This window comes from Pseudophryne corroboree, chromosome 3 (genome assembly GCF_028390025.1).
Source record: "Pseudophryne corroboree isolate aPseCor3 chromosome 3, aPseCor3.hap2, whole genome shotgun sequence".
Taxonomy (NCBI): Eukaryota; Metazoa; Chordata; class Amphibia; order Anura; family Myobatrachidae; genus Pseudophryne; species Pseudophryne corroboree.
The window spans coordinates 695,231,269-695,258,852 of NC_086446.1; the positions used below are offsets into that span (position 1 = coordinate 695,231,269).

Genomic DNA, 27,584 nt, shown 5'->3' on the forward strand with positions numbered 1-27,584 from the left:
CTCCACAAAGTACACAGGGAGCTGAGATGGTGGATTCCAGTGGGGACGAATTGATAATCTGTGAGGAGGGGGATGTACACGGTGATATATCGGAGGATGATGATGAGGTGGACATCTTGCCTCTGTAGAGCCAGTTTGTGCAAGGAGAGATTAATTGCTTCTTTTTTGGTGGGGGTCCAAACCAACCCGTCATTTCAGTCACAGTCGTGTGGCAGACCCTGTCACTGAAATGATGGGTTGGTTAAAGTGTGCATGTCCTGTTTATACAACATAAGGGTGGGTGGGAGGGCCCAAGGACAATTCCATCTTGCACCTCTTTTTTCTTTAATTTTTCTTTGCGTCATGTGCTGTTTGGGGAGGGTTTTTTGGAAGGGACATCCTGCGTGACACTGCAGTGCCACTCCTAGGTGGGCCCGGTGTTTGTGTCGGCCACTAGGGTCGCTTATCTTACTCACACAGCTACCTCATTGCGCCTCTTTTTTTCTTTGCGTCATGTGCTGTTTGGGGAGGGTTTTTTGGAAGGGACATCCTGCGTGACACTGCAGTGCCACTCCTAGATGGGCCCGGTGTTTGTGTCGGTCACTAGGGTCGCTTATCTTACTCACACAGCTACCTCATTGCGAATCTTTTTTTCTTTGCGTCATGTGCTGTTTGGGGAGGGTTTTTTGGAAGGGACATCCTGCGTGACGCTGCAGTGACACTCCTAGATGGGCCCGGTGTTTGTGTCGGCCACTAGGGTCGCTTATCTTACTCACACAGCTACCTCATTGCGCCTCTTTTTTTCTTTGTGTCATGTGCTGTTTGGGGAGGGTTTTTTGGAAGGGACATCCTGCGTGACACTGCAGTGACACTCCTAGATGGGCCCGGTGTTTGTGTCGGCCACTAGGGTCGCTTATCTTACTCACACAGCTACCTCATTGCGCCTCTTTTTTTCTTTGCGTCATGTGCTGTTTGGGGAGGGTTTTTTGGAAGGGACATCCTGCGTGACACTGCAGTGCCACTCCTAGATGGGCCCGGTGTTTGTGTCGGCCACTAGGGTCGCTTATCTTACTCACACAGCTACCTCATTGCGCCTCTTTTTTTCTTTGCGTCATGTGCTGTTTGGGGAGGGTTTTTTGGAAGGGACATCCTGCGTGACACTGCAGTGCCACTCCTAGATGGGCCCGGTGTTTGTGTCGGCCACTAGGGTCGCTTATCTTACTCACACAGCTACCTCATTGCGCCTCTTTTTTTCTTTGCGTCATGTGCTGTTTGGGGAGGGTTTTTTGGAAGGGACATCCTGCGTGACACTGCAGTGCCACTCCTAGATGGGCCCGGTGTTTGTGTCGGCCACTAGGGTCGCTTATCTTACTCACACAGCTACCTCATTGCGAATCTTTTTTTCTTTGCGTCATGTGCTGTTTGGGGAGGGTTTTTTGGAAGGGACATCCTGCGTGACGCTGCAGTGACACTCCTAGATGGGCCCGGTGTTTGTGTCGGCCACTAGGGTCGCTTATCTTACTCACACAGCTACCTCATTGCGCCTCTTTTTTTCTTTGCGTCATGTGCTGTTTGGGGAGGGTTTTTTGGAAGGGACATCCTGCGTGACACTGCAGTGACACTCCTAGATGGGCCCGGTGTTTGTGTCGGCCACTAGGGTCGCTTATCTTACTCACACAGCTACCTCATTGCGCCTCTTTTTTTCTTTGCGTCATGTGCTGTTTGGGGAGGGTTTTTTGGAAGGGACATCCTGCGTGACACTGCAGTGACACTCCTAGATGGGCCCGGTGTTTGTGTCGGCCACTAGGGTCGCTTATCTTACTCACACAGCTACCTCATTGCGCCTCTTTTTTTCTTTGCGTCATGTGCTGTTTGGGGAGGGTTTTTTGGAAGGGACATCCTGCGTGACACTGCAGTGCCACTCCTAGATGGGCCCGGTGTTTGTGTCGGCCACTAGGGTCGCTTATCTTACTCACACAGCTACCTCATTGCGCCTCTTTTTTTCTTTGCGTCATGTGCTGTTTGGGGAGGGTTTTTTGGAAGGGACATCCTGCGTGACACTGCAGTGACACTCCTAGATGGGCCCGGTGTTTGTGTCGGCCACTAGGGTCGCTTATCTTACTCACACAGCTACCTCATTGCGCCTCTTTTTTTCTTTGCGTCATGTGCTGTTTGGGGAGGGTTTTTTGGAAGGGACATCCTGCGTGACACTGCAGTGACACTCCTAGATGGGCCCGGTGTTTGTGTCGGCCACTAGGGTCGCTTATCTTACTCACACAGCTACCTCATTGCGCCTCTTTTTTTCTTTGCGTCATGTGCTGTTTGGGGAGGGTTTTTTGGAAGGGACATCCTGCGTGACACTGCAGTGACACTCCTAGATGGGCCCGGTGTTTGTGTCGGCCACTAGGGTCGCTTAGCTTAGTCATCCAGCGACCTAGGTGCAAATTTTAGGACTAAAAATAATATTGTGAGGTGTGAGGTATTCAGAATAGACTGAAAATGAGTGTAAATTATGGTTTTTGAGGTTAATAATACTTTGGGATCAAAATGACCCCCAAATTCTATGATTTAAGCTGTTTTTTAGTGTTTTTTGAAAAAAACACCCGAATCCAAAGCACACCCGAATCCGACAAAAAAAATTCGGTGAGGTTTTGCCAAAACGCGGTCGAACCCAAAACACGGCTGCGGAACCGAACCCAAAACCAAAACACAAAACCCGAAAAATTTCCGGCGCTCATCTCTAATTAGAATCCTTTATGGATGTTGTACTGTAGGCATCTATTAGCATGCAGTGGATACTGGGTTAATAGTCCATATGTTGGGTATTTATCTGGTAAGACTGGTCTGTAGATATAGATGCCCGGGGGTCTATGTTGCGGGTGGTGACGGAATTACCCCACACATAGACATTTCTTTAGCCAATATTCCCTGATGTTATATTGTCCGTTTTTTATGTATTTTTTTTGTATGTATGTATTCAGTTATTGTAGGTTGTTCATTATGTATGTATTTGTGTTTGTTTATAGGATGAGCCGGCCCCGGTCAGCTGGCGCAGAAGGTTCCCACCCCGGACGACCTCACAACCAATCCCCTCTATCTCCGGGCTGTGGAGCTGGTGACACGCACGCTGCAGGTTACCATAACAGCCACAGCGTGAGAGGAGAGAGGGGAAGTGGAACGGGATAGCCGGAAGAGAGGACCCGGTGTGCGGCGGCGGGGACGGCGCTACTTCACACAGGTATTTAAATGTCTGTATGTGTATATACACTTTTAATTGTCTTTGTCTGGTACTGAGGACGGGGCGTGAGCCCCGAAACGTTTACCAATACAGTCTGTTTTCATCTGATTAATGCTGCCAGTGCAGCATTAATAATAGATATGGATATCTATATATATATATATATATATATATATAGTGAGTGAGAGAGAGAGAGAGAGAGAGAGACAGAGAGAAAGAGAAGGGAGTGTGTGTGTGTTTGTTGGTAACTCCCCCCTCAATGCTGCGTGACAGCCCTCCCCCTCCCTCCTACGCGATGGCTGCCCCTGACAATCAAGCTGGGATCGCATCCTTCTGGGATGTGATCAAATTCTGAAAGTCCGCACCTGCACCATGTGGCCACAGCTCATGCGCAGACAGCTGAAAATTGTTTGCAACTTACGCCCACCTGCATCTGAAGCTTATTGAGGGCCATTGTAATCTGATTTATTTTGCAGTGACACTACACTACACTGGTCTTACCCTGTAAATGCATATCTTTTTATTGGTGCTCCCTGCAAATTTCTGATGCCATACAGGACTATAAAATAGTAAAATAGAAGGAGGAGCCGTCTAGTTGGTGTGATGGTGCATAAAAGTGTTTTTGGGGAGAGAAACAAGAGAGAGGTTGCTTGGGAGTGGAAAAGTATTTGTGCCTCATGGCAAGAGCAGTCATTTGTTACAGAAGTATGAAGACACTGCTTAGGGAGAGGACTGATCAGATGGCCAGAGCAGAGGAAAGTAGCCATTTACCTGCTGTTCAGCTTTCCAGTTGTGGAGAGGAATAATCAGCTGATAGTGAAAAGGGTGATGAGTGTAAGCCCCTTTTACTTGTTTAAATACCATCTTAGGGATGGTAATTTCTCTCCATGAATGAATAAAACCCTCCAGAGACAAATAGCCATTCCAGAGTCAGCTGTTATATTATCTTCCAAGATTCAACTAAAGCACCTCCATCTACCCCTGCAAGACTAGTTATAGAAAACCCGAGCTTTGATGTGAGCTGTGACGCCACATACAAGCTAAAGTGTACCAGTGTGAGTTATATCTACAAGCTAAAGTGTTCCAGTGTGGGTTATATCCACCTTTAAGAGGGGAAGCCGCACCTCTGCACTGCGTTAGATAAAACCATAGCTTCGTGTCTCATGTATACCTATACAAGCTGCTATTTTATGGAAAAGACTTTGTTTGTAACAAAGTGTGAAGTCCCCAACTTGTTTAAATAAACACCCAAATTCAACCCATGTATGCCAACTTTCAGGCACTGCAGGAAAAATTAACTTCTTCATGGTGTGCTGGGCATTTTAATTAGGATACAGATGGGTCCACGTTTATCTTGATCTTTAATAGGATTAACTGAGACTGGCCAGTCGGACTTAATCCCCTGCTGTAATGACTTAATCCCCTGCTGTATTGTTCTCTGTATTGTATTGCATCTGAGAACAATAGATGAAGGGTTTATGTTAATAAACCATGTCGTGCCTAGGCTCAGCAAACTAGTCAAGATAACCATGGACTCATCTGTAGATAAACTTTAGTAAGTCTGTGGAATTGATATTTAATAAGAATTATAATAACTACTAAAAATGTAGTATGTATATAAGGATTTTGTATAGATATCTATTAGGTCTGTAGGTTCTTGCTTTTTAAAATAGAAATATAGTTTAATCTTATTTAAGTCCACTATACTGTATGGTATAGTTGTTAAGAGATCACCTAGTAGTAACATTTCAGTTTTCTGTCTAACCTGGGGGAGAAATACTTGCCTCACTGCTGTGGTGTGAAATGAGGAAGTAATGAGTACTTCTGAAAAGAATATTTGGGGTAAGAGTCATTACTTCCAGATGCAGCATCACACGGTACCATCAGGGCCTGTGTTGATCCATATACCACAACATTGTTCAAATAGAAAATGTATTTGGGAACAACAAAAACCACTTCACTGTTATTATCATAGATTAAGCTATTGAACAACAGCTTCTCAGTACTAGTACTGACAGAAGTACTAATTTTACAAACAAAATGTCAGGTAAAAAGAAAGACTTCAAAAGGATACTCCACACATACATTTGATGATTTCTTCCAAGCATTAAGGGGAAGCATAACAATAAAAATAATGATTTTTTTTTTTTAAAAGAAGTACCAATTGTGTCTTACATAATCCCAAGAAAAGTGTAAGGGATGTCCATGAGTATATCCGCTCAGATAGTAGATTGTAAGGGGGAGATGTATAAAACCTTGGAGATAGATAAAGTGAAGAATTTGCCCAAGAAACCAATCAGTTTCTAATTGTCATTTTATAAACTGTGCTAGAAAAATTTCAGAAGCTCCTATTGGAAAATTCTTCACTTTGTCTCCCTCAAAGGTTTGCTAAATGCCCTCTTCTGTCTGATTCACCGTAGCTTTGACACAACTGTATATACTAGTATGCTGCCATCCTATCTGTTGAAGCATCACCTACCATGCTGTTTCATTCATTTGAGTCAGATGGCATATTGTTTTTCTATGAGCAAAGGTATAACTTATTAAACTGGCACCCTATCTGGAACTGCTTTGCCATTCTGTTTCATTTGTGTTCAATGTCTTTATCTTGTTCTAATAGGAAATGCATCTTTTATTAAACTGCCATCTGAATGCCTATCTGGGGATGCAGCAGATTCACATTACACTACCTTAAATGTAGATATTGTCTGTCGGGTAAAAACACAGAGCACTAGGAAAATCTATGTAATGTAATGGAAAGAACAAGCTTGTTTCCATTGATCTGTTACACAAATCCAATCAATACTGGATGTAGTTAACATTTTCAGCCAGCAGTTCAAGTTGCTAACTGTGCGGTGATCATTATATAAAAAAAGACTCTACAATAATATTAATTATTTAATTACTTTTGTAGGTACAAAAAGAAGATGAACATTACATTTTTTCCATTGTTTCTGTAAATTAAAAACAAAATACAGAAACACCAGTCAGGTTTGGGTTTAGTATGAAATACCTACAATCAAAATACCGACGGTCAAAATACCGACAACAACTGACCGACGGTCAAAATACCGACATGGTCAAAATACTTTGGCCACCATGCTATTTATCCCGTGGACCTGTGAACCACCTAGTGCTCACAGTCTGTGCTGCTGTGTATGGACCCCTCTAGACCCAGGGGGCTGTGTGCCATGCATACACTGCACCCATTATAGATAAGCCACTGGATACCGGGGCTTATTCAAAGTCACATGCAAATCAACCGCAGATATGCCACATTGCATTATCAGAAATAAATGCCGATCTCCACCTGTAGTCACAGTTGGCTGCAATTCATCTGCTTGGGAAAATTGCTGTCATCACTATCAGTGTGAGTTCTGTCAGAAATCATACAAATATCCAATTAAGCGCCACTCTGAACAGCCTACAATTCAAATTGAACGATGAACGCCCCTAACATGGCCTCGGAACACTTATCCTAAGCGTGAATGCACCCTTACCACCTAGTCACTACCAGTTAGCCACAAGTGGAGATACAGCAGAGATGCTACCACTCTGAACTGCCCGTAGTTGCTCAGAGTTCCATATGCTTAGCTAAGTTAGTTCTGTATAAAAGGGTTGTCAATGCACAAACCAGCCTAAAACAGGTCAAACTGGCTATTGAAGTGAGAGCGGATTTATAAAGAAGATGGCATATTATGGAATTAATACATTTCATAGGAGAAGACAGTGGCATTACACAGGGGGTCAGTGTAAGTACTAAAGCAACATTAAACTAGAGATGAGCAGTTTGGATTTATTGGTTTATGTTTAGAATTCAACAATAGCATCTTATTGTCTATCTGGCTCTTGTGTTTTGGATAACCAATAAGAAAAATCTGAAATTAAGATAGTTTACTGAAGAAAGCCGAGTACTGTAAGTCCGAACTGTTCATCTCTACATTAAACAAACAAGGCAATAACAAAACTCCCTTTTACACATTTACCCCCATGGTTAGTTTTTAAGATCAATCCCGAGAATGAAAAAAGAAATATACATAACTAGTTCTTCCCTATTCGGTGCTGCACACTTGGGGGTATATTTATGAAATGGTTGATTTTGATAGATTGAAAATTGATTTTGGGTTCCAGGGACTAAAACAGGTGATTTATTTATCTCCTATATAATAGCCCAGATCTGTGACTTTGTGACTCATTTGCTAACGCTGGGCGGAGTCACAACACTGGGCTGAGTTAGTCAAATGAGTCACAGATCTGGGCAAATCTATAGGAGACTAGGAGCAGAAGCAGATGGTATGGGCATGGCACAGGCAGGAGTGCATACCTCCCAGCTTTCTTCAGGCAGAAGGAGGGACACACAGGCAGCGAAAAGGGGCGTGGTCAATGAAAAGGGGAGTGGTTTCATGGGAGGGGCCCCGTTTTCGTCAGTGAGGGGGCATGCCCAGCGCTCTGTGAGCTGCTGGCATGCCCCCAGGGGCGGATTATGAGTCCGGGGGGCCCAGAGCACTTGAGATGGGGGGCCCTATCTCATTGCTGTGACTGCTGGGGGTTTGGGGGCGTGGCCTAATCGTGCCCGCTTGGCCACGCCCCCTTATGCAAATTCCGGATTTTTTAATGGGATTTTGGCCCCTCAGCTAGGGGTAAATCCAGAGGGGCTGGTCACTCCCCCCTACACACCCACACAGGCAGAAGAAAGCAGGGAGGCTGCTGCCTCACTGCAACACCACAGACCTGCCAACACGCAGCAGCGTGTGCTGGCTGTAGCATAATGCTGCTGCTGGCAGGACGGGGAGCTTCAGTGCTGGGACAGAGCTACTCCAGCCGGGGGGCCCCCTAAAACTGTGGGGCCCACGGTACATACCCCCTGCCCCCCCCCCCCTTAATCCGGCTTTGCTGCCGGAACCCCCCCTTAATCCGTACCCCCTGATGCCCCCTCTCCCACTGTCTCCACTAAATAGACGCTGTGCGCATGCGCACAGCGTCTATTCACCGCAGCTCTGCTAAGAAGAACAGCGAGTTCAGGAGCTTCCCAACTGCCCCCCCACCAGGGGACACTGCGGCCCACGGGTGGGACAGCAGGACAGACCCCAAAAAATGGGACTGTCCCGCGAAAATCAGGACAGTTGGGAGGTATGGGGGTGTGTGTGGGGGTATGCCATACAGACTGATTGGGCACCGGCTCACTATGTGCTTGACCCCCCCACATCAGCATACTCAGCAAGGGCTCTCTGGCGCGGAGGAGCGTCACTTTCTAGCACACTCCATGCTTCTTAGCTGCAGTTTTGTGGGGCACCTGCCGCTGTGCAGGTTCCGTACTGCCTCTGTTATCTCCAGCCCCGGCAACCCCACCGCTAGCTGCAGCGCTGCCACCCGCAGTGAGGTGCGCCCAGCTCCTTCAAACACTTTAGCCGGCGGGTAGCGCTGCAGAAGTCAGCGCTGCTTGCAGGCTCCGACCCCCTCCTCCCTCCAGCCGCAGCGTCTCCTGGGAGCTAACCAGTCACTCCCAGTCTCCCCTTTCCACAGTGCCCGGCAGCCGCGAGGTCTGCGCCGCGTGCATGCAATGACCCCCTCCTCCCTCCAGCCGCAGCGTCTCCTGGGGGATAACCAGTCACTCCCAGTCTCCCCTTACCACAGTGCCTGGCAGCTGCGCGAGGTCTGCGGTGTGTGACTGAGGAGGGGGGGAGAAATGCGGACGGGCAGAGGAAGCAGGACTCCAGCCTGAGAGAGTCAGCCATGCCAAGTCTCCACCAGCAGCAGATCCCAACAGGTTGGAGTGGAACAGCAGCAGCCAGCAGCAGTGACTCCGGTAAGACACATCTGTCTGTCACCACTGTTTTGTCCCTAATACCAATCTCTCCCGTGCCCTGTGTTCTGTCATGTCCCTGTCACCCCTGGCCTTACCCTGTCACCCTTATCCTGGCCCTTTCACCCTTATCCTGGCCCTTTCACCCTTATCCTGGCCCTGTTACCCCTATCCTGGCCCTGTCACCCCTGTGCTTGCCCTGTCAACCCTTGACTGGCCCTGTCACCCCTGTCCTGGTCCTGTCGCCCCTACCCGGGCCATGTCACCCCTATCATGTCCCTGTCATTTCTGTCCTGGCCCCGTCACTCATGTCCTTGCCCCGTCACCCCTGTCCTGGCCCCATCACCCCTGTTCTGACCCTGTCACCCCTCACCTGGCCCTGTCACCCCTGTACTGGTCCTGTCACCCCTGTACTGATCCTGTCACCCCTGTCCTGGCCCTGTTACTGCATACCCTCCAACTACCTTTTTGGCAGGTACAGTACCCGCAGCGCCTCCAGACCCCTCCCCAATGCTCCACACCTCCGTACCTTCCCCTCCACCACATGCGGCACTCCACCCCTCCCCCACACGCTGTGCCTCCAGACCCCCTACATCACCCGCGGCTCCCACTCCCCCGCCCCTCCACCACCCACAGCACCTCCAGGCCCCCTCCACAATCCACCCCCCATATATGTCTCCCCTTACACCTGCCCCCCTCCACCCGCAGCATCTGCAGACACCCTCCTCAATCCGTGGTCCCCCCCTCACCCACCCCTCCCCCACCCACGGCACCCCCACACCTGCCCCTCCACTACCTGCAGCGCCTCGAGACCCCCTTCCCCATCCGCCGCACCACCTGTACCTGCCCCTCCCCCACCCATGGTGCCTCCGGACCCCCTACCCCACCCCCGGCACCCCCGCCCCTTCCCATCCCACAGCACCTCTGGAACCCTTCACCCATCCGCAACATCCCCGCACCTGCCCCTCTCCCACCCATGGCACCCCTGCCCCTCCCCCACCTGCAGTGCCTCCGGACCCCTCCCCCATCTGCAGCCCCCACTCCTCTGCCCCTCCCCCATCCGCAGCACCTCCCGACCCTTCCCCATCAGGGCCCCTCCCTCTTCTGCCCCCCCTCCACCCGCAGCATCTACAGACACCCTCCCCCATCCGCAGTCCCCCCCCCGCACCCGCTACAATCTGTACATCGTGCCCTGCAGGTGCTGTTCACGCCGTCGCAAGGGGCTGCGCCTCCTTCACCATCGCACGCACTTTCATTGTGCAATATTTAACCACTAACAAAGGAATGCAGGTAATACTCCATATAATACAAATATTGAACCCCAGAAAGGCATGCAAGGGTTAAGGGGGCGTAGCCCCTTGCGACGATGTGAAGAGCGCCCGTAGGGCGCGATGAAGCACCTAGTAATTCAATATGTGGAAAAAACATACCCTGTTTTTAATAAAGAGATCAGTTTAGAGCAGTGATTTTCAACCTTTTTTAACTCGCGGCACACCGAACAATATTTTAAAATTGCCAAGGCACACCACCAGTTCCCCACAGAAAAAAACAAAAAACACACATTGGCCCTCATAGTAAAAAAAAATCCATACATACATTGGCCTACACAGAAAAAACAATCACATTGCTCCCCACATAAATCCTATTGCTCCCCACATGAATTATTCACATTGTTCCCCCCATAAATCCATAAATCCTTATTCTCCCCACATGAATCCTATTGTTCCACACAGGAGAAAAAAAATAACAACAAATATTAGCCCCTACCGGTCAGCTGTCCTCCTCCCTGTCCCTCAGTGGCGGGGGTTGTTCATAGTGGAGTGCTGCGAATACTGAGCAGCGGGTGGTCGGGCAGGTGTGGAAGTGGGTGGGCAAGGAAAGTGGTGTATGCAGGCAGGAACTGGAAGATGTGTATGCAGGTGGGTGAGCTGGCAGGTGAGACGCGGCGGCGTGACCTATGATATCACACCGCCGGAGCACGACTGATCCTCTAAGAAGAGCCCGGGCCAACAGTTCACTCTGAAGCAGGAAGCTGCTCTGGCTCCGCGGCACACCTTGCAACTGGTCGTGGCACACTAGTGTGCCACGGCACACTGGTTGAAAATGCCTGGTTTAGAGTGTAAATGGTGTATTTGGTGAGTACAGTTCAATGTCTTTTCATTTATACACTAAGGTCGTCATTCCTGTTGCACCCCATTTATCAATATGATGAGTGCAGTCGTACAGTCTTTTTGTTTATACATTTTTTTGTGTCAGATTATTCCATAAAATCAATCTAATAACCCACAACGCTGCAAGATGCCATTGCAGAGGAATTGAAACACCGGCAATGGCACTGCATCTTGCACCCCTCATGGCCCGCCCTCAACCCAAATTCACACATTTATGCTCACCCTATGGGGCTGCAAGCAGTTTTGTGTGAGTTCAGGCTGTCGTAATGTGCGGCTGCTGCCGCAGTAACTCACACCGGCAAATACATTGCAGGTAATTGAACTGACCCCTATATTTGTTGAATAGCTATGATTTAAGGCTTTGTGCAGGTAGGCCTCAAACTAGAAAAGGCACAGCAATTATCATGTTTAAAGTTTTGAGTGATTTCCAGGATAGGAATAGCCAGATGGGAAAGATTTTGGTATGAGTTTACCCGCTTTACTTCTCTTTCAAACAAGGGTCAGTCTGTAAGTGCCAGGATAGAGTGATAGAGCACTTTCAATGCTCTCCTTGCATTTAAAAATGTCTGTAGTGTTTATCTTGGAAATTACATAATGAAATGACATCATAGTGCCAATATGATCTCAACAAGCCCCACCCATCCTGGGTCTGAGTGACAGCACCTAATAACCTATAAAGAGGGTACTTTTAGATAAATTTGCTGCTCATTTCAACCTTTTTCACAGCTTAGGACATACCCCACTTGTCCTTAGTAGCAAAGGGGTTAAACAAGTGAAGTCTTCCAAAAGTCTTCTCTTTCTATGCCAAAACAAGCCACAGTACCTTTTGAGAAAGGTAGGATGACTTCCTAAAAGGAGGTTGATGTCCAAGTTCGACGGTAATGCGGGATGCTGCCCGAACTCGGACATTTTTTAAAGGGGCAGTAACTTACAAGGCATGGTTGCCCCTTTAAAAAAATGTCCAAGTTCCGCAGGCATCCGAACTTGGGCGTTATTATATCTGGCACAGCATGTGACGCTTCCAGTCAAACAAGTAGTGATCCAAGTTTAGCATCACACACAAACTGCCATGTAGTGTTAATTGTAAATCCAGTATAAGCGATCCCTGATAAAGATTCAGGTGATAACTACTATGGGCTATATATAGTTCATAAATTTAACATAAATGACCAATTAATTTATTAACTACTAGTAATTTGGACACATTGTATGTCGGTCCCTGCAGGCCCATCTCTGCCCTCCCTGCCTTCTGACTGATGTTACACTTTACGCTGTGCCAGCGCTACAGGGTTAGAGTGTATCCCCTGCTCACCATCGGCCATGAACTTGTCCCATCTTTGTTATGGGAGTGGGAGCTGTTGAGGGATGCTACGATTATTGTACAGATTACTTTCAGTTTAGCAATTTAGCTTTTACTAAAAAATTGCCTAAATCCTAATATGAGAGTATATAATTGTATAAATGATAAGACACTGAACATTTTTTATAAATCAGATAGATAGATGTGTTGGTTTCAGTGCCACTGCTTTGGAGTTTTCATTGTTACAAATAGTTGCTGTAATTCTTATATCTATAATAAATCATTTGTTTCCAAACCTTTCTACAGAGTTTCTATTTGGAATGCTGGACAGGAACACTGATTAGGACTTTAAGGAATTATTCAAGAAAATATTTCTTACCTTATTTTTCAGCACATTTATGGTATTGTGCAAAATATGTTTTTCAGCTCCATTCCTGGGACATGTAATTAAGATATCCACATCATGACCCACATTCTTACCCCTGTTGATATAAAGCAAGAGGTTTATAACAGTCATTCCCCAAGAGAGGTCATTTAGGCAACCATCAAAAGAATGATAAATACACATGTAATTTTTCTGAACATGACAAATCATCTGTAACACAATTTGCTAAAAATGCTCAATGATGTAAAAGATAAGTTAGATGCATGAACTTTGAGGGTAATTCCAAGTTGATCGCAGCAGGAAATTTTTTAGCAGTTGGGCAAAACCATGTGCACTGCAGGAGAGGCAGATATAACATGTGCAGAGAGAGTTAAATTTGGGTGGGGTGTATTCAAACGGAAATCTAAATTGCAGTGTAAAAATAAAGCAGCCAGTATTTACCCTGCACAGAAACAAAATAACCCACCCAAATCTAACTCTCTCTGCAAATGTTATATCTGCCCCCCCTGCAGTGCACATGGTTTTGCCCAGTTGCTAACAAACTTGCTGCTGCGATCAACTCAGAATTACCCCCTTTGTTTGATAAAGCTGTGCATTTCTCACATCTACATTTGAGCAAAATATGTAAACTGGTCCATGAAATATTTGCCTCATTGCGCATCTGGCAGTAAAATTGTACGTGTTCTGCCAGCAGAATCTGGCTTTAAGCGTTCTAAGTGATACACCAACAACAAATAGAATTAATTGACCGTCGATCTATTCATGAACTACAAATACAGTGAAATGTACAATATACAGTAGAATGGCATTCTGCATTTGCTTCACCAATTTGCAGACTGCATCTGTGCAAATCTGACTGTTCCACCGTAAAACTCTATTCTCTCATATCTATTTACATTACTACTTTGTGCTGTTATGCTAGGGGCAGTGGCAAACGCAGGATTTTTTTGGGGGTTTCAAGATATGCGAGATAGAGATATATATATATACATACAGTGTATGTATATATATATATATATATATATATATATATATATATCTATATATATCTATAGTGTAGAGAAATGAGGCGACACTCAGGCACTCTGCCTGAGTGCCGCCTAATTTCTCTACACTACATTGAGGAACCAGCCGTTTCCCTGGGAGGGCACCGCAGTATTTATTAGGTATCAAAGGGGAGTGCCGGGACTCTTGTATACATATATATATATATATATATACTAGGTGATTCATCGCGCCCTGTGGGCGCTCTTCACACCATCGTAAGGGGCTACGCCCCCTTAACCCCCACACAACTTGAAGGTGCAAGACCATGGTGTTCACAGGTATTAGAGGTGCTTATACACACAGCGGGCACAGCTATCTGCGGCGTGTATACACACTGTGTTGACAGGATGCAAAGACTTGTCTACACACAGTGGCCCTCATTTCGAGTTGGTCTCTCGCTAGCTGCTTTTAGTAGTCATGCAAATGCTAGGCCGCCGCCCTCTGGGAGTGTATCTTAGCTTAGCAGAAGTGCCAACGAAAGGATCACAGCTCTGCTACAAATAAGAGGAAGGTTTTACAGGGGCGTACACACACACACACACTGGTCACAGGTAGGACAGTTCCTTATGGACACACTGGCCACAGTATTAGTGTTGCTTATTACCAGAATGTGATATGGTGGCATCTATATGTACCATAATAAATTGTGTGTGGTTTGGATTTGAAAGGGGGTGGGTGCAGTGAGGTGGCACGTTACCCTTGGATTTAGGTAGTGCCTGCTAGGGGCTTCGGATGATGTTCAAGGTGGTGTGTGTGGTGGATGGGCGTTTGCAAAAGGGGCCTGTGGAGGGGGGTGTTGTTTCAGGGGTCCAGTAGTGAATAAGTTGTGTACATGGGATGAGTGGTGTTGGGGTGGCTGCGGGAGGGATGGAAATGGTGGAGAGAGGAACGGGTGGTGGAGAGGTGGGTTCAGAGGAGGTGCAGCATATGCCAGTGGGGGTTCATCGGTGCTGATGATGGAGGAGGTTCAGGTGGTTTAGGGTGAGGGGTGGACGTTGTATGTGATAGTTTGTGGGGGTGTTGGTGCAGAATTGTGGAGGGTGGTGAACGTACTGTGGTTGGTGGAGAGGCTGTTTTGAAGGGGTACGTGGAATGGGGTGGGGGTCCCCAAGATGCTGTGGGTGCTGGGTGACCGGTTGCAGGTGGGTGACTGTATATGCTGCGGCCTTGGGGTTGAGAGATGGGGGAGGGGACTGGATGTTTTGTGCTGTAGGGAGTTTTGCGTGCGTGGGGCAGGGAGATGGGGGAGGGTGTCCGACGGTGGCGTGGGTGGGGGTTATGTGGTGTGTGCAGGGGTGGGGTGGGGGGGGTGAGTGGGGTAGGTGGATGGAAAAGGGTGTGTTGAGGTGCAGGGGGTTGTGGAGGTATGGTACATGTGTGGAAGGTGGGTGGCAGGTATGAGGTTTAGTTTGGATGAGGGATGGGCTTACGAGGTGCGGCGGGTGTTTCACAGGCGGGTGCGTTGACGTGGCGGGTCTCAAATTTAGATTGTGTGTGATTTGGATTGGAAAGGGGGTGGGTGCAGTGAGGGGGAGGTGTGAGTGTGCAAGGGTAGTGTTAGTTGCTGTGTGGTGAGGTGTTGGGGCTGGGAGGGGGGTTTGCACAGATGGGGAAGGGTTTTTTGTGTGCAGGCCGGCATGCCTCCACACTGTGTGCCATCGTCAGGTGTTTAGTATGTCCCTTCCCTGCTGTCTGGCTGTCAGCTGCCAGGCATAGTGCTTAGTGTCAGGAGAGGAGCGTGGTGCGAGCCACGGCTGCAGTGGGAGGGATATCCGTCTGAGCAGCAGTGGGGTTTGGGGAGAGGGTGGTCCGTGCGGCGCCCTGCTGACCACGTTCGTCGTCGGCTGCCGGTCCGCATGACCCCCCGCTGGCTGTGTACAGTAGGCCGTGGGATGTATGAGGGAGGGGTCCCCGGCGTGGGGTGCATGTACGGAGCGGAGCGGGTGTGTTATAGCGAGAGGTGCGGCGGCCGTCCACCTGCCACTGCCTACTGTTTGGTTTCCGGAGTGGAGCGTGGTGCGGCCGAAGGCTGCAGTCGCAGGAGCTCCTGTGTGATCAGCAGTGGTGAGTGGGTGGTGCGTACGGCAGGCGGTGATATGGAGTTGTACGTGGGAGGGGTCCCCGGCGAGGGTGTCAGTGACGTTACCGGGAGAGGTGCGGTGTCCGTCCACCTGCAGCGTCCGGTATCGCCTGTGTGCTGGCAGAACCTGTGTCTGTTGGTACCGCTGGCCACCTCCCTATGCTGTAGTGCAGCTAGTGTTGGCACAGGACATGGTGTGTCTCCCTGCACATGCTGCTGACCCCGCCCACCGCTGTGACTCCGCCTAGCGTTAGAAAGCAAAGCACAGAGTCACAGGGCTATTATATAGGAGATACACAGCAAGATATAGCGGCACTTAACAGACTTGATAACGTTAATAACAGCTTTCTTTATTAGCTGTTATATATATATATATATATATATATAGATGGTATGGCAGTGTGGTGCCCCTGCTGGGATTCCGGAGTCTGTATTGTGACCATCAGGATCCCGATGATCGGTAAGCTAATATATATATATATATATATATATATATATACACACACATATATATAAACCCATTTGTGTGTGCACGCACATACAGAGCTTAGGGAGACATGAAAGGGACAGAGAAAGAGGAATGGAGTGAGAAGGGGGGCTTGGGGAGGGAGAGAGAGTGGGGGAGCATGGGGACAGAGAAGAGAGGAAGGGGACTGGAAGGAGGAGAGAGAGAGGGGCATGGTGAGACAGGTGGCCAAGGTGTGAAACAGAAGGGGGACATGGGGAAAGAGGAGGTATATGGGCAGAGAGAAGGGAATATGGGAAGAGAGAGGGTTGGGCATGGAGAGAAGTGGGAGAGAAAGATACGGGTGAGGGGGCATTCGGAGAAAAAGAGAGAGGGGGCATGGGCAAAGAGGGGCATGGGGAAAAGGAGAGGCATGAGGGAGGGAGAGAAGGGTGAAGGGTATTGGGGGAGAGAGATTTCAGCAGCAGCCAGCAGCACAATGAGAAGAGGTGCACGTGGAGTAGTTATATTTTACCTGCAGGTCGGGAGGAAGCCCTGTGGTCCCACAAGCTGGTCCCCCGGGATGTGCAGTGCTCTAGAGGGCTATCAGTTCCCGCAGCCTGGCAACAGCTTTGAGAGAATATCAGATACGCGGGAGGTAGAGGGAGAGGCAGAGACGTGGCACAGGCAGAGGCACGGATGGAGAGGAGACGCGGGAGACGAGAGGAGGAGACGCTGGAGGTAGAGGCCGAGATGCGGGACAAGCAGAGACACGGGAGGCGAGAGGAGGAGATGCGGGAGGCGAGATGCGGGAGGCAAGAGGAGGAGACGCGGGACAGGCAGCGACATGGGAGGCAACAGGAGGAGACGCGGGAGGAGGAGTATAGGCAGAGACGCCGATGCAGGTGTGAGCTTGGTGAGAAGCACACTCGTTTGTACAAAGATCCACTGTTTAAATAAATGATTAGTCATCTGTGCCAATTGATCGGCTGGCAGGGGGGGTTTCCAGGTACTCGGAAACCCCCCCTGCGTGCGCGTATGAGGGGATCCGTGGTAAAATGTAATAGCCTCCAAATTCCAGAGGTGCAGGATTTTGTGTAAGTCTGCCCATTTTTTCAAAGCAGCAATCATTCACAAGGCAAAACCTTACCTGCAGGAATTTTGTGCGAGTCTGCCTGTTTATTTAAAGCAGCAATCATTAACAAGGCAAAACCTACCTGCGGGAATTTTGTGGAGGTCTGCCTGTTTATGTAAAGCAGCAATCATTAACAAGGCAAAACCTATCTGCGGTAATTTTGTGCGAATCTGCTCGTTTTTTTAAAGCCGCAATCATTAGCAAGAGAAAACCTTTGTGGTTGGGCGGACTCGCACAAAAATCCTCAACGTACGGAACTCGGAAGCTATTATATTTAGCCACCAGACTCTATTTCTTCATATGCAACTAATGTATATACAGGGGAGAAGCTAGGATTTTTTTTTACCCTGGGCAAAGATGCAGCTTGGTGCCCCATCCAGAGGCCTTACCGTCTGGGGTGACACCCAGTGTGGACAATAGAGCCCTCCAAAAACAGGTGTGTCACAGGAAGGGGGTATGGCCTCGTGGCGAGCCACCGTTTCCATCATTTCAGGGGCATGATTAGTGTTCCCGGAGATGTTGGGCTGTCCCTGGAGACTGCTGGCTCGTTCGCAATGACAGGAGCTGAGCACTGTGCAGTTTCTGCCTCCTTGTCACCGCAAAGAAGCCTGCATTTTGGTGTCACCCCCTACAAAGGTGATACCCAAGTGCAGTCCCCACCCCCATAGTGACGCATGTGCCCCCACCAACCCTAATGCCTATTGACCACTGCCCCTTATTCTCTGACTTTCAGCAGTGTCAGGGAAGTTCCAATTGGCCATACGTTATTTACAGATATTTTACACTAGTGTAAATTAACACTTTTTCATGGAATTTTGCATGTCCACCTGCAGCTCAGCTGTCAACACTGGTCAACTGCAAGTTTATTATTACCAGTTACTTGCACAGCGCACATATATTCCACAACATTACACATGGTACATTATTTTGTAAAGTACGATGCCACCATTTTTGTTAAGCAATTAACCAGATGTATATTATTAACATTTTTGTTCTTTCTATTTACTTATGTCCTTTAGATAAGTTAACATGATACCAAATTGTAGTTTAACTTCTAGCCTGACGTAGATGCATCAGATGCATCTACACCACGCTGGACATTCCCTGACTTGGTCCCATCTGATGCAACCAGTTAGCTTCCGGAAGATAATCCTCAAGCAGCCACCAATCTCAGAGGAACCTCCTGGTCCCCCTGCATCCTTGTCTGCTCCTCAGATGCCTGCCATGAAGACAGTCACTGTTGATTGGGCAGCCGAGCGACACCCCCACCCAGCAGCTGAAGAGGGGAAGCAGTTACAATACCGCTAGTCGGGATCCCAGATGTCACAATGCCGAAACCGGAATCCCGACTAGCAGTGAAATATCGCCACAGAATCTCGGCGCCCCAGGCTTTTCTTCCTCTATGGGTGTCCACGACACCCATAGTAGGAGAATATAACCTGTAGCGAGTGCAGCGAGCCACCGTGACCGCAGCGTGGTGAGTGTAGTGTGCCGCAGTGTGGCGCGTGCATTGAGCTCGCAAGGGGCTTGTTAGTTCTCGCCCTGCTACCGGCACACCAGTGGCCGGGATCCCGCTGTCGGTATACTAATGGCCGGAATCCCAACCATCGTTTTTTCATACTGATCCCCTGCAGAGAGGAGCAACTGCCGGAAAAATGTAAAGCTGCAATGTCTCAATGTCCCAACCATCGATGGTCTGATACATCGACAGTCAATGTGTTTCAATTTACATAATTTATTCAACAAAAAATGTGTTACAAATTTTTTTTTTTTTTATAAAATCTTGTTGGTTATCTTTTAAAGAGATGTTGTTAACCTAATTAAATCATTAAAAAAAATCTGAATGTTTTTGGACAAAGGGCCTAATTCAGATTTGATTGCAGCAGCAAATATGTTAGCAGTTGGGCAAAACCATGGTGGTCATTCTGAGTTGTTCGCTCGTTGCCGATTTTCGCTATGCTGCAATTTGTTGCTAAATGCGCATGCGCATGGTATGCAGCGTGCATGCGCTTAGTTATTTAACGAAAAACTTAGCAGTTTTGCTGTTGATCGTGCGGCGCTTTTCAGTCGCACTGCTGATCGGTGAGTGATTGACAGGAAAGGGGCGTTTCTGGGTGGTAACTGAGCATTTTCCGGGAGTGTGCTAAAAAACGCAGGCGTGTCAGGGAAAAACGCTGGAGCATCTGGAGAAATGGGGGAGTGGCTGGCCAAACGCAGGGCGTGTTTGTGACGTCAAAGCAGGAACTAAACGGACCGAGCTGATCGCAATCTAGGAGTAGGTCTGGAGCTACTCAGAAACTGCAAGAAATTATTTAGTAGCAATTCTGCTAATCTTTCGATCGCTATTCTGCTAAGCTAAGATACACTCCCAGAGGGCGGCGGCCTAGCGTTTGCAATGCTGCTAAAAGCAGCTAGCGAGCGAACAACTCGGAATGAGGGCCCATGTGCACTGCAGGGGGGGGCAGATATAACATGTGCAGAGAGAGTTAGATTTGGGTGGGGTGTGTTCAAACTGAAATCTAAATGGCAGTGTAAAAATAAAGCAGCCAGTATTTACCCTGCACAGAAACAAAATAACCCACCCAAATCTAACTCTCTCTGCACATGTTAAATCTGCCTCCCCATGGTTTTGCCCAACTGCTAACAAAAATCCTGCTACGATCAACTCAAAATTACCCCCTTGGTTTTGTCCAACTGCTAACAAATTTGCTGCTGTGATCAGATCTGAATTACCACCAAAATGTTAGCCAGTTAAGTGAGTAAACACATATCCTATAAAAACCACCAGCAATACATTAGAAAGCTATTTTTTTCCTCGTAAACATCTTTTTAATTGGTACACTTGTCAATTTACAAATTGATTTGCCTACATAGATAATAATAATAATTGGCATATATTACAAATAATTCACTTATGTGAGACATAAGAGATTGGCTCAACTCTAGATTTGTCACATCACTTAAACTTCAGGGTTTAGCCATTTGCATCAGAGACCACGTGTTGCTCCGTTATATCTTATGACACAGTAATGATTAGGTCCAGCCATCTGTGTTATTTGTGTAGCAGAAGTGCATGCAATGTAAAAGCTGACAGAAACAGGAGAATATTTTAGCACATTTAAAATGATAGAGATTAGTCGCAAATGATTAGAGCCCATTGTTTTTCACAGTTTTACACCCACACAGTTTTGGTTTCTTGCATACAAACTGTGTCACGTCAAACAGCTTGCACAGTAATTGATTATGGCTCAAAAAACACAAAAGATAATAAAATCTGAATATAAACGTGTAATTCAGACAATAAATCTAATCATTGCAAACTAACAACGCTCATAAAAAATTCCCAGACCATCTTTATTATTATAACTACACATAGTTATTAAAATCAAAATCAATAAACAAGTTCTACATACAGTATAGTATCTCTTCTTGCATACTGTATAGATTTTAATTCTGATGAACAATTAACTCTTTTTGGATATAATTGTATATATTTCATCAAGATCTGTATGCCAAGATAAGTTTTTTGTAAGTGCAAAATATGTGCTATGTACTGAGGGGGTAATTCAGACCTGATTGCTAGGCTGCGTTTTCTCACAGCCTGAAATCAGGTCCAAACTGCGCATGCGTATGCACCGCAATGTGCAGGTACGACGGACCACAGGAACGGGGATCGGAACATAGCGATGGGATGGTGCGAAAAAGTGATCGCATGGGCGATCGCAAGGTGACTGAAAGGAAGAGGGCGTTTGTGGGTGGCAACTGACCGTTTTCAGGCAATGTCTGGAAAAACGCATACGTGTCCAAGCATTGGAAGGGAGGGTGTATGACGTCAAATCCGGTCCCAGACAGGCTGAAGTGATCGCAGCGGCTGAGTAAGTCCTGGGCTGCGCAGAGACTGCACAAAATCAGTTTACACATAACGTTTACACACTTGAAAAGCTAAAATACACTCCCCCAGTAGGCGGCAGCTATCTGATCGCAGGGCTGCAAAAATCGCTGCCCAGGAACCAGGCCTGAATTAGGCCCTATGTTTTGGTGGTGACGTTTACAGCTTCCATTTGGACTACTGTTTTAAGGGACAGGTGGCACTTCAACCTGCTTTGGCAGAAATATTTGGCAACTGCGCCATGCTGGGACTTGTAGTTCACCAATTACAAAGTGTCTTAAAATCTATTTTTATAACTATTACCCACATACCAACTGGGCATCAGGTATGGGGGAAAGCTCCTCTGCTGATGATACCAGGGTTGATTATACCCAAGAGAGGTGCCCCACATGCATTTTTGTGGGACCAACACCTTTGGGGAAACCAGACCCAGTGCCAACTGGCCTGGGGCTCCCTGGAGACATTGAGGGTGAACTCCCACATACTGGTGTATTCAATTGAAGTCGGAACTGCCGTCAAGTCAGAAAGACGTCAGTTTCTGACCTATTCAATGGGGCTGACATATTTCCGACATGTCGGAAAACACGTGAATTGGCGGATTTTGTCGGAAATGCCCGCTAATTTAATACTGCAATGTCGGATCCTCTCTGTCAGAGAAGATCCGACAAGCATTGAATAGACCCCATAGTCATTACCCCCTCCATGGTTTTGCCAACTCAGGCTGGCAAAGCCAAGTGGTGGTTACCCAGGGATTGGGGGGATGCCACGCCACTAAGCTGAAAGTGCCAATGTTGGTTAAAAAAAAAATGTATTTAATAATTTATTTTTATTCTATCTTTTACATACAGAAGCATGCAGTCTATGACATTAGAGAATTGTACAGTAGGCGATAACAGTTTGCTGGTCTGAGGAAAAAGTTGGATAATATATGGAGTCACACTTCATCATAAATTAGTTGGTGAGATAATCATTTAGTTGTCTAGATGGATGAAAAGGTGGACTGTTGTAGAAAAAGTTGGATAGCCTGCTTAGCTTGACATACACCTAAAGATTATCCATCTAACTAACCAATTATAAAATCTGGTAATGTAAGGGAGAAAACTATAATTAACTATTTGCTCCCAAACACTGGAAAATGGGTGAAAACAGTTAATTGTCATTTGCGCCCATGTATTATTTATTTATTACATTTCTTATATAGCGCTGCATATTCCATTGCTCTTTACAATAAGAACAACAGTGATAACACGAAACTGGTTAATAACAGACAGACATAGAATTAGGAAGGCCCTGCTCACAAGCTTACAACCTACAGGGAAATTGGCAATGATACACAAGGACTATCTATTGAATAATGGTCCAGCCAGATTGCAGAGTTTCTTGGTGGGCTACATGATATGGACATACAGCAATGTTGACCAGAAGTCAGGAAGATGTCAAATTAAAGAAAAAGAAAATACTGCATGTGAGGATGAGTGGACTGTACATAGGTGATGTGTTTCGATGTAGTGGCTTGAGCAGAGATGAGCAATTGGAAATATGTTTGTTTGGCAGTATCCATGGCATATGAATAAGATTGTTAAATAGGGGGTATCCAATTACAGGTGAAACATAGGGTGCAAAAAATGGCTGTTTTTCGCACATTTTTTATCCAATGTTTCACCGATATTTTTTTACAGGCTATCCTATTAGATTGCCTGTAAAAAAAATACGTTATTTCCCAAAAGAACACAGGTTCAATGAAACCTGTGTGAGTTTTCGGTAGAAACAGCCCCATTTTCATGCGAAAATTTGGTCCCCGGAAATCCCTGATAACCACCTGCGGGGAAGGCGTCAAGGCCCGGGAACTGGCACACAGTGCTGTGGCCACCGGCAGGGAAGATGGAGCAGCACCATGACCCACATCACCCATCTTCCCCCACCCCTGGCAGCAGTCACATGATGGGTGAGTGGTCATGTGACTGGGGGAGCCAGAAGTACAGCACTGCATCAGGAGCTGTCAGGAGCCGGCACCCGGTGCAGCAACAGGTAACCCCCTATAAGCCACCGTTCATGCCGGCTTATCAGGACTAATAAAATAGTCCCCAGCAGGACAATTAGATATCCCCCATAGTCTTATACTCTATGTGAGGAAGTTGCTAGGACTATGAGATGTATGCCACTGACACTCTACTTTACATGAGTTTTTGTATGAGTCTTGTTAATGTAGAATGCCACAGTTGACATCTAAGCCTACGTGGAGTGTGATGGGTAGCAAAAGCAACTTCATCAAGGGCTGTTACTAGAGTTTGTTTAGGTGTAATACAGCAGTCTCAGGAGAGGTGACTGTAGAAATCAGTGAGAGCAGTTGTTGCAGAGAGGTGGAAAGTTGTTGATAATTAATAGTGTTAATATTTCTGCAGGTTTGCGGAAGCATTGTTTACTTCAGTGTCAATGACTTTGAAGAAATGGAGGATTGAGGCTGATAAATATAAAGAGGTCATGGATGGATGTTCATTTGTTACAAAGCATGCATTCCATAAGGCATATATTAGTGTTTTGGAAGGATATGGGAGACATGTGAGGTTTCTATATTGCTGCAAATCAGGTGAATGTGAGTTAGGCAAGTGGTTGGGGCCCGGATATGGTGATATGTCACCAGCTAATAAAAGCAAGTGAGGGAGATAAATATAGTTATAGGAAGTTTGTGAATGTTTTTGAAGGTGACAGGCTGTGAATGTTACAATCAAAGTATATAAGGAAGTATAAATCTCATAAGTGTTAATAAGAGGGGAGTGTATAATTGAGGCAGCAGTGTGCAAAGAGGAGTGAGTTGCAGGGAGATTGAATGATGTAATAATCTTGGAGAAAATATCGTGCAGTGATATGATAAAAAGTAATGTGTTCTATATGGTGTGCTTTAATAAGTCTAAAGTTATTTTAGGTTTGTGCAAAAAAAAGTTATAGTTGTGAAAATTTCAAATACCCTTTTCGTGTTGTTTTTCAGAGTTTGTTCAACTGTTTTTTTTAAACGTGTATTTTCAAAACGCCCAAAATTCTCAAAATATTGATTGAACGCTTTGAGTATTTGAGTGAGCAGCTGACAGCATAGCTGTTCCTGGAAGAATCTACAGATATACTATGGTAAATTAATACAGAGTATAGGTGAGGCAAATGTCCTACTAATCAACGGTGTCAAAGTTCACTATGCAAACACCAGCCCAGTATGCATTTATTAACTAGGCAACACTGACCAAAATTTCAAACACAGGTACAGTATTTACAATTGCAAGCAAATCATGATATTACAATTTTTTAAAGGGATTAGTATAAGATACCTGCGTATGGTATCTAGGCGTGTGAAATACCGACGCCGGGATCACCGGAGTATAAACTACTGACAGGGGTGAGTTAAGGCTGTTCTGTCCTCTCCCCACCCCCTAACCCTCCCTACCCGCAGCCTAACCCTAACTTCCCACCCCCCCCCCTTTTGTGCCTAACCTTAACCACCTCCAGGAAGTGCCTAAACTTAACCCCCATCCCGATGCCTAAACCTAACCCTTCCATCACATATCCTAACCCTCCAAGGCGGTTGTCTAACCCTAATACCCCCTTCCCACAGCCTAACTCTAACCCCCAGGGATGCAGCCGAACCTTAACCCCCTGGATGCAGCCTAAACCTAACCTCTCCCCACGGTGTAACACTGCAGCGCTGCAGTGCCTTTCTCATTCGGGATCCTGGTTGTCGGGATTCCGGCGCCGGGATGTTGCCCCCTTTCTGAATGCCGGTGCCGGCATTCAGACTAGTGTCGGGATCCTGGCATCAGTAATCTGACTACCAGGTTCCCGACAGCCAGGATCCTGACTGCTTCCCATTTCAAAATACAAATTGGTTGCATGTTGTCTACAGAGTGCAGATTACAGGGTGAAATATATAAACATACACTTAATATAGAGAATATTTGCAGGAGATCAGATTGCAGTAGCCAGATTACAGTGTGATTTTTGTTCCAAACAGCTAACTAGTTGGTTGATCAGAAAGGGATATGGTCGTTAGGTCAACATGCATTAGGTCGACAGTCATTAGGTCGACCACTGAAAGACGACATGCATTAGGTCAACAGGGGCAATAGGTCGACATGGTCACTAGGTCGACATGTACTAGGTCGACAGGTCAAAATGTCGATATGAGTTTTTAATTTATTTTTATTTTTTTGGACTTTTTATACTTTACGATCCACGTGGACTACAATTGGGAATGGTAACCTGAGCCGAGCACAACGGTAGCGGAGCAAGGCACCTTGACCGAAGCATGGCGAGCAAAGCGAGCCATGCAAGGGGACACGGTGCAGTAATTGGGGTTCCCCATCACTGTAGATGAAAACGACACCAAACAAAGTCCAAAAACCCATGTCGACCTAGTACATGTCGACCCAAATGCCATGTCGACCTATAGCCCCTGTCGACCTAATGTATGTCGACCTTCAGTGGTCGACCTAATGACTGTCGACCTAAGTTGAGTTGACCCAACGACCCATACCCATTGGAAAGGTGTATGGCCAGCTTTAGGGGGAGATGTACTAAGCAGTGATAAAAGTAGAGAAGTGAGCCAGTGGACAAGTTGCCCACGGCAGCCAATCAGCTGCTCTGTATACTTTTATAGTATGCAAATGATAAATGTTATGTCAATGCTGATTGGTTGCCATGGGCAACTTCTCCACTGGCTTATTTCTCTACTTTTATCACTGCTTAGTACATCTCCCCCTTAGTCCTCACATACAATCACTTGTAATTTACGAATACTGGCACCACAGAATACATTTATGTAATCCTTCAGCACAGAATCCAAATTATTTATGTAGCCAGCACATATCCTAGTGATAAGCAAAAATAATTATCTGACTAAGAAACTAAATGCAGGAACTTGTAATCTGCCATCAAACATGCAATACTGCAGATATCCAGTTCAAAAAAATATATCATTGCTTCCACAAATACTGGATAGTAATTATCCATTGACCACTGACAAAGCGTGCTCCAAAGTCCTGTTAAAAGCCGGTAGAGGTCCTGTAATCCAGAAATCTGGTGAACTGCTGACGTGTTTCATCTCATACTTAGTGAGGCTTTTTCAAAACTTCAAATGCTTTCATAAAGTCTCACTGAGCACAAGACAAATGCATCAGCCGTTTGCTAGATTTCAGAACTATAGGAGCTCCTGGCTTTCTCCAGTCTTTGGATTCTACCATAAGGTATCGAGAAGAAGTGTAGTAGAGAGATCATTGAAGAGTGGAGCATGCTTTGTCGAAGGACATTGTAAGAGTAAGAGACATTATCACTGCTATACAATGTATTTATGAATCTGGTGATTTGAACTGATCGTTACATGAATATTATATATATTTTTGACACAGCAAGTTGCTATATAGCATTATTGATGGCAAAAGACAAGTGCCTGCCTTTATTGTGGTTCCTGCATGCGGTTTCTTCTAATGATCTCTAATTTGCACTAGGAGATGTGTGTGCCAGCTGCAAAAAGAGATTGGATTCTTTGCTGTACCGCTGGACTAACTACTGTAACAAGTTATTGCGTGTGGAGCCAATTTAATTATATTTTATTGCCTTATCATTATCATCTTAAAGAGAAGTCTGAGTCAACACCACTATTATACATCCAAACTGATTTAGCTACGTTAGTACCACATTTGTATTGTGAACAGTGCCATGCTTGAAGTTTTGAACAATAAGCTAATTTATTTAATAAAAGTTGCTAATACACTGCACACATATTCTGCAGTACTTTACAGATATTAGTGATTCACATCAGTCCAAAGTGGCCATTAAAATCCATCTTCCATACCACATGTACACACACACAGTATACACTATGGTTAATTTGGACCAGAATCAAATTAACCTACCATCGTGTTTTTTTTTTTGGAGTTTGTGCGGAAACCAGAGCACATGGAGGAAAGACAGGTGTTACCAGTAGGTGTTAATGACAGTGACATGTGACTCTTGTCCCATATTGACCATCTGTGTAAGCCTGCGTACAGGTATGTCTGCGTATGCTCTTGTGTGTAGAGCAAAATACCTTGCATCTAGGAAAACATTGCTGTTCAAACGGGTAGTGATC

General features: G+C 46.3%; 1 protein-coding gene across 1 annotated transcript in view; it reads right to left on the reverse strand.

The window, feature by feature from the left end:
* DNTT (DNA nucleotidylexotransferase) overlaps positions 1–27,584 on the reverse strand; it is a 1,050,501-nt gene that overhangs the window by 325,803 nt on the left and 697,114 nt on the right. The window contains exon 8 of the mRNA XM_063962018.1: positions 12,871–12,973. Coding sequence (XP_063818088.1) covers positions 12,871–12,973 — 103 coding nt within the window. The remainder of the gene's footprint in view (positions 1–12,870; positions 12,974–27,584) is intronic.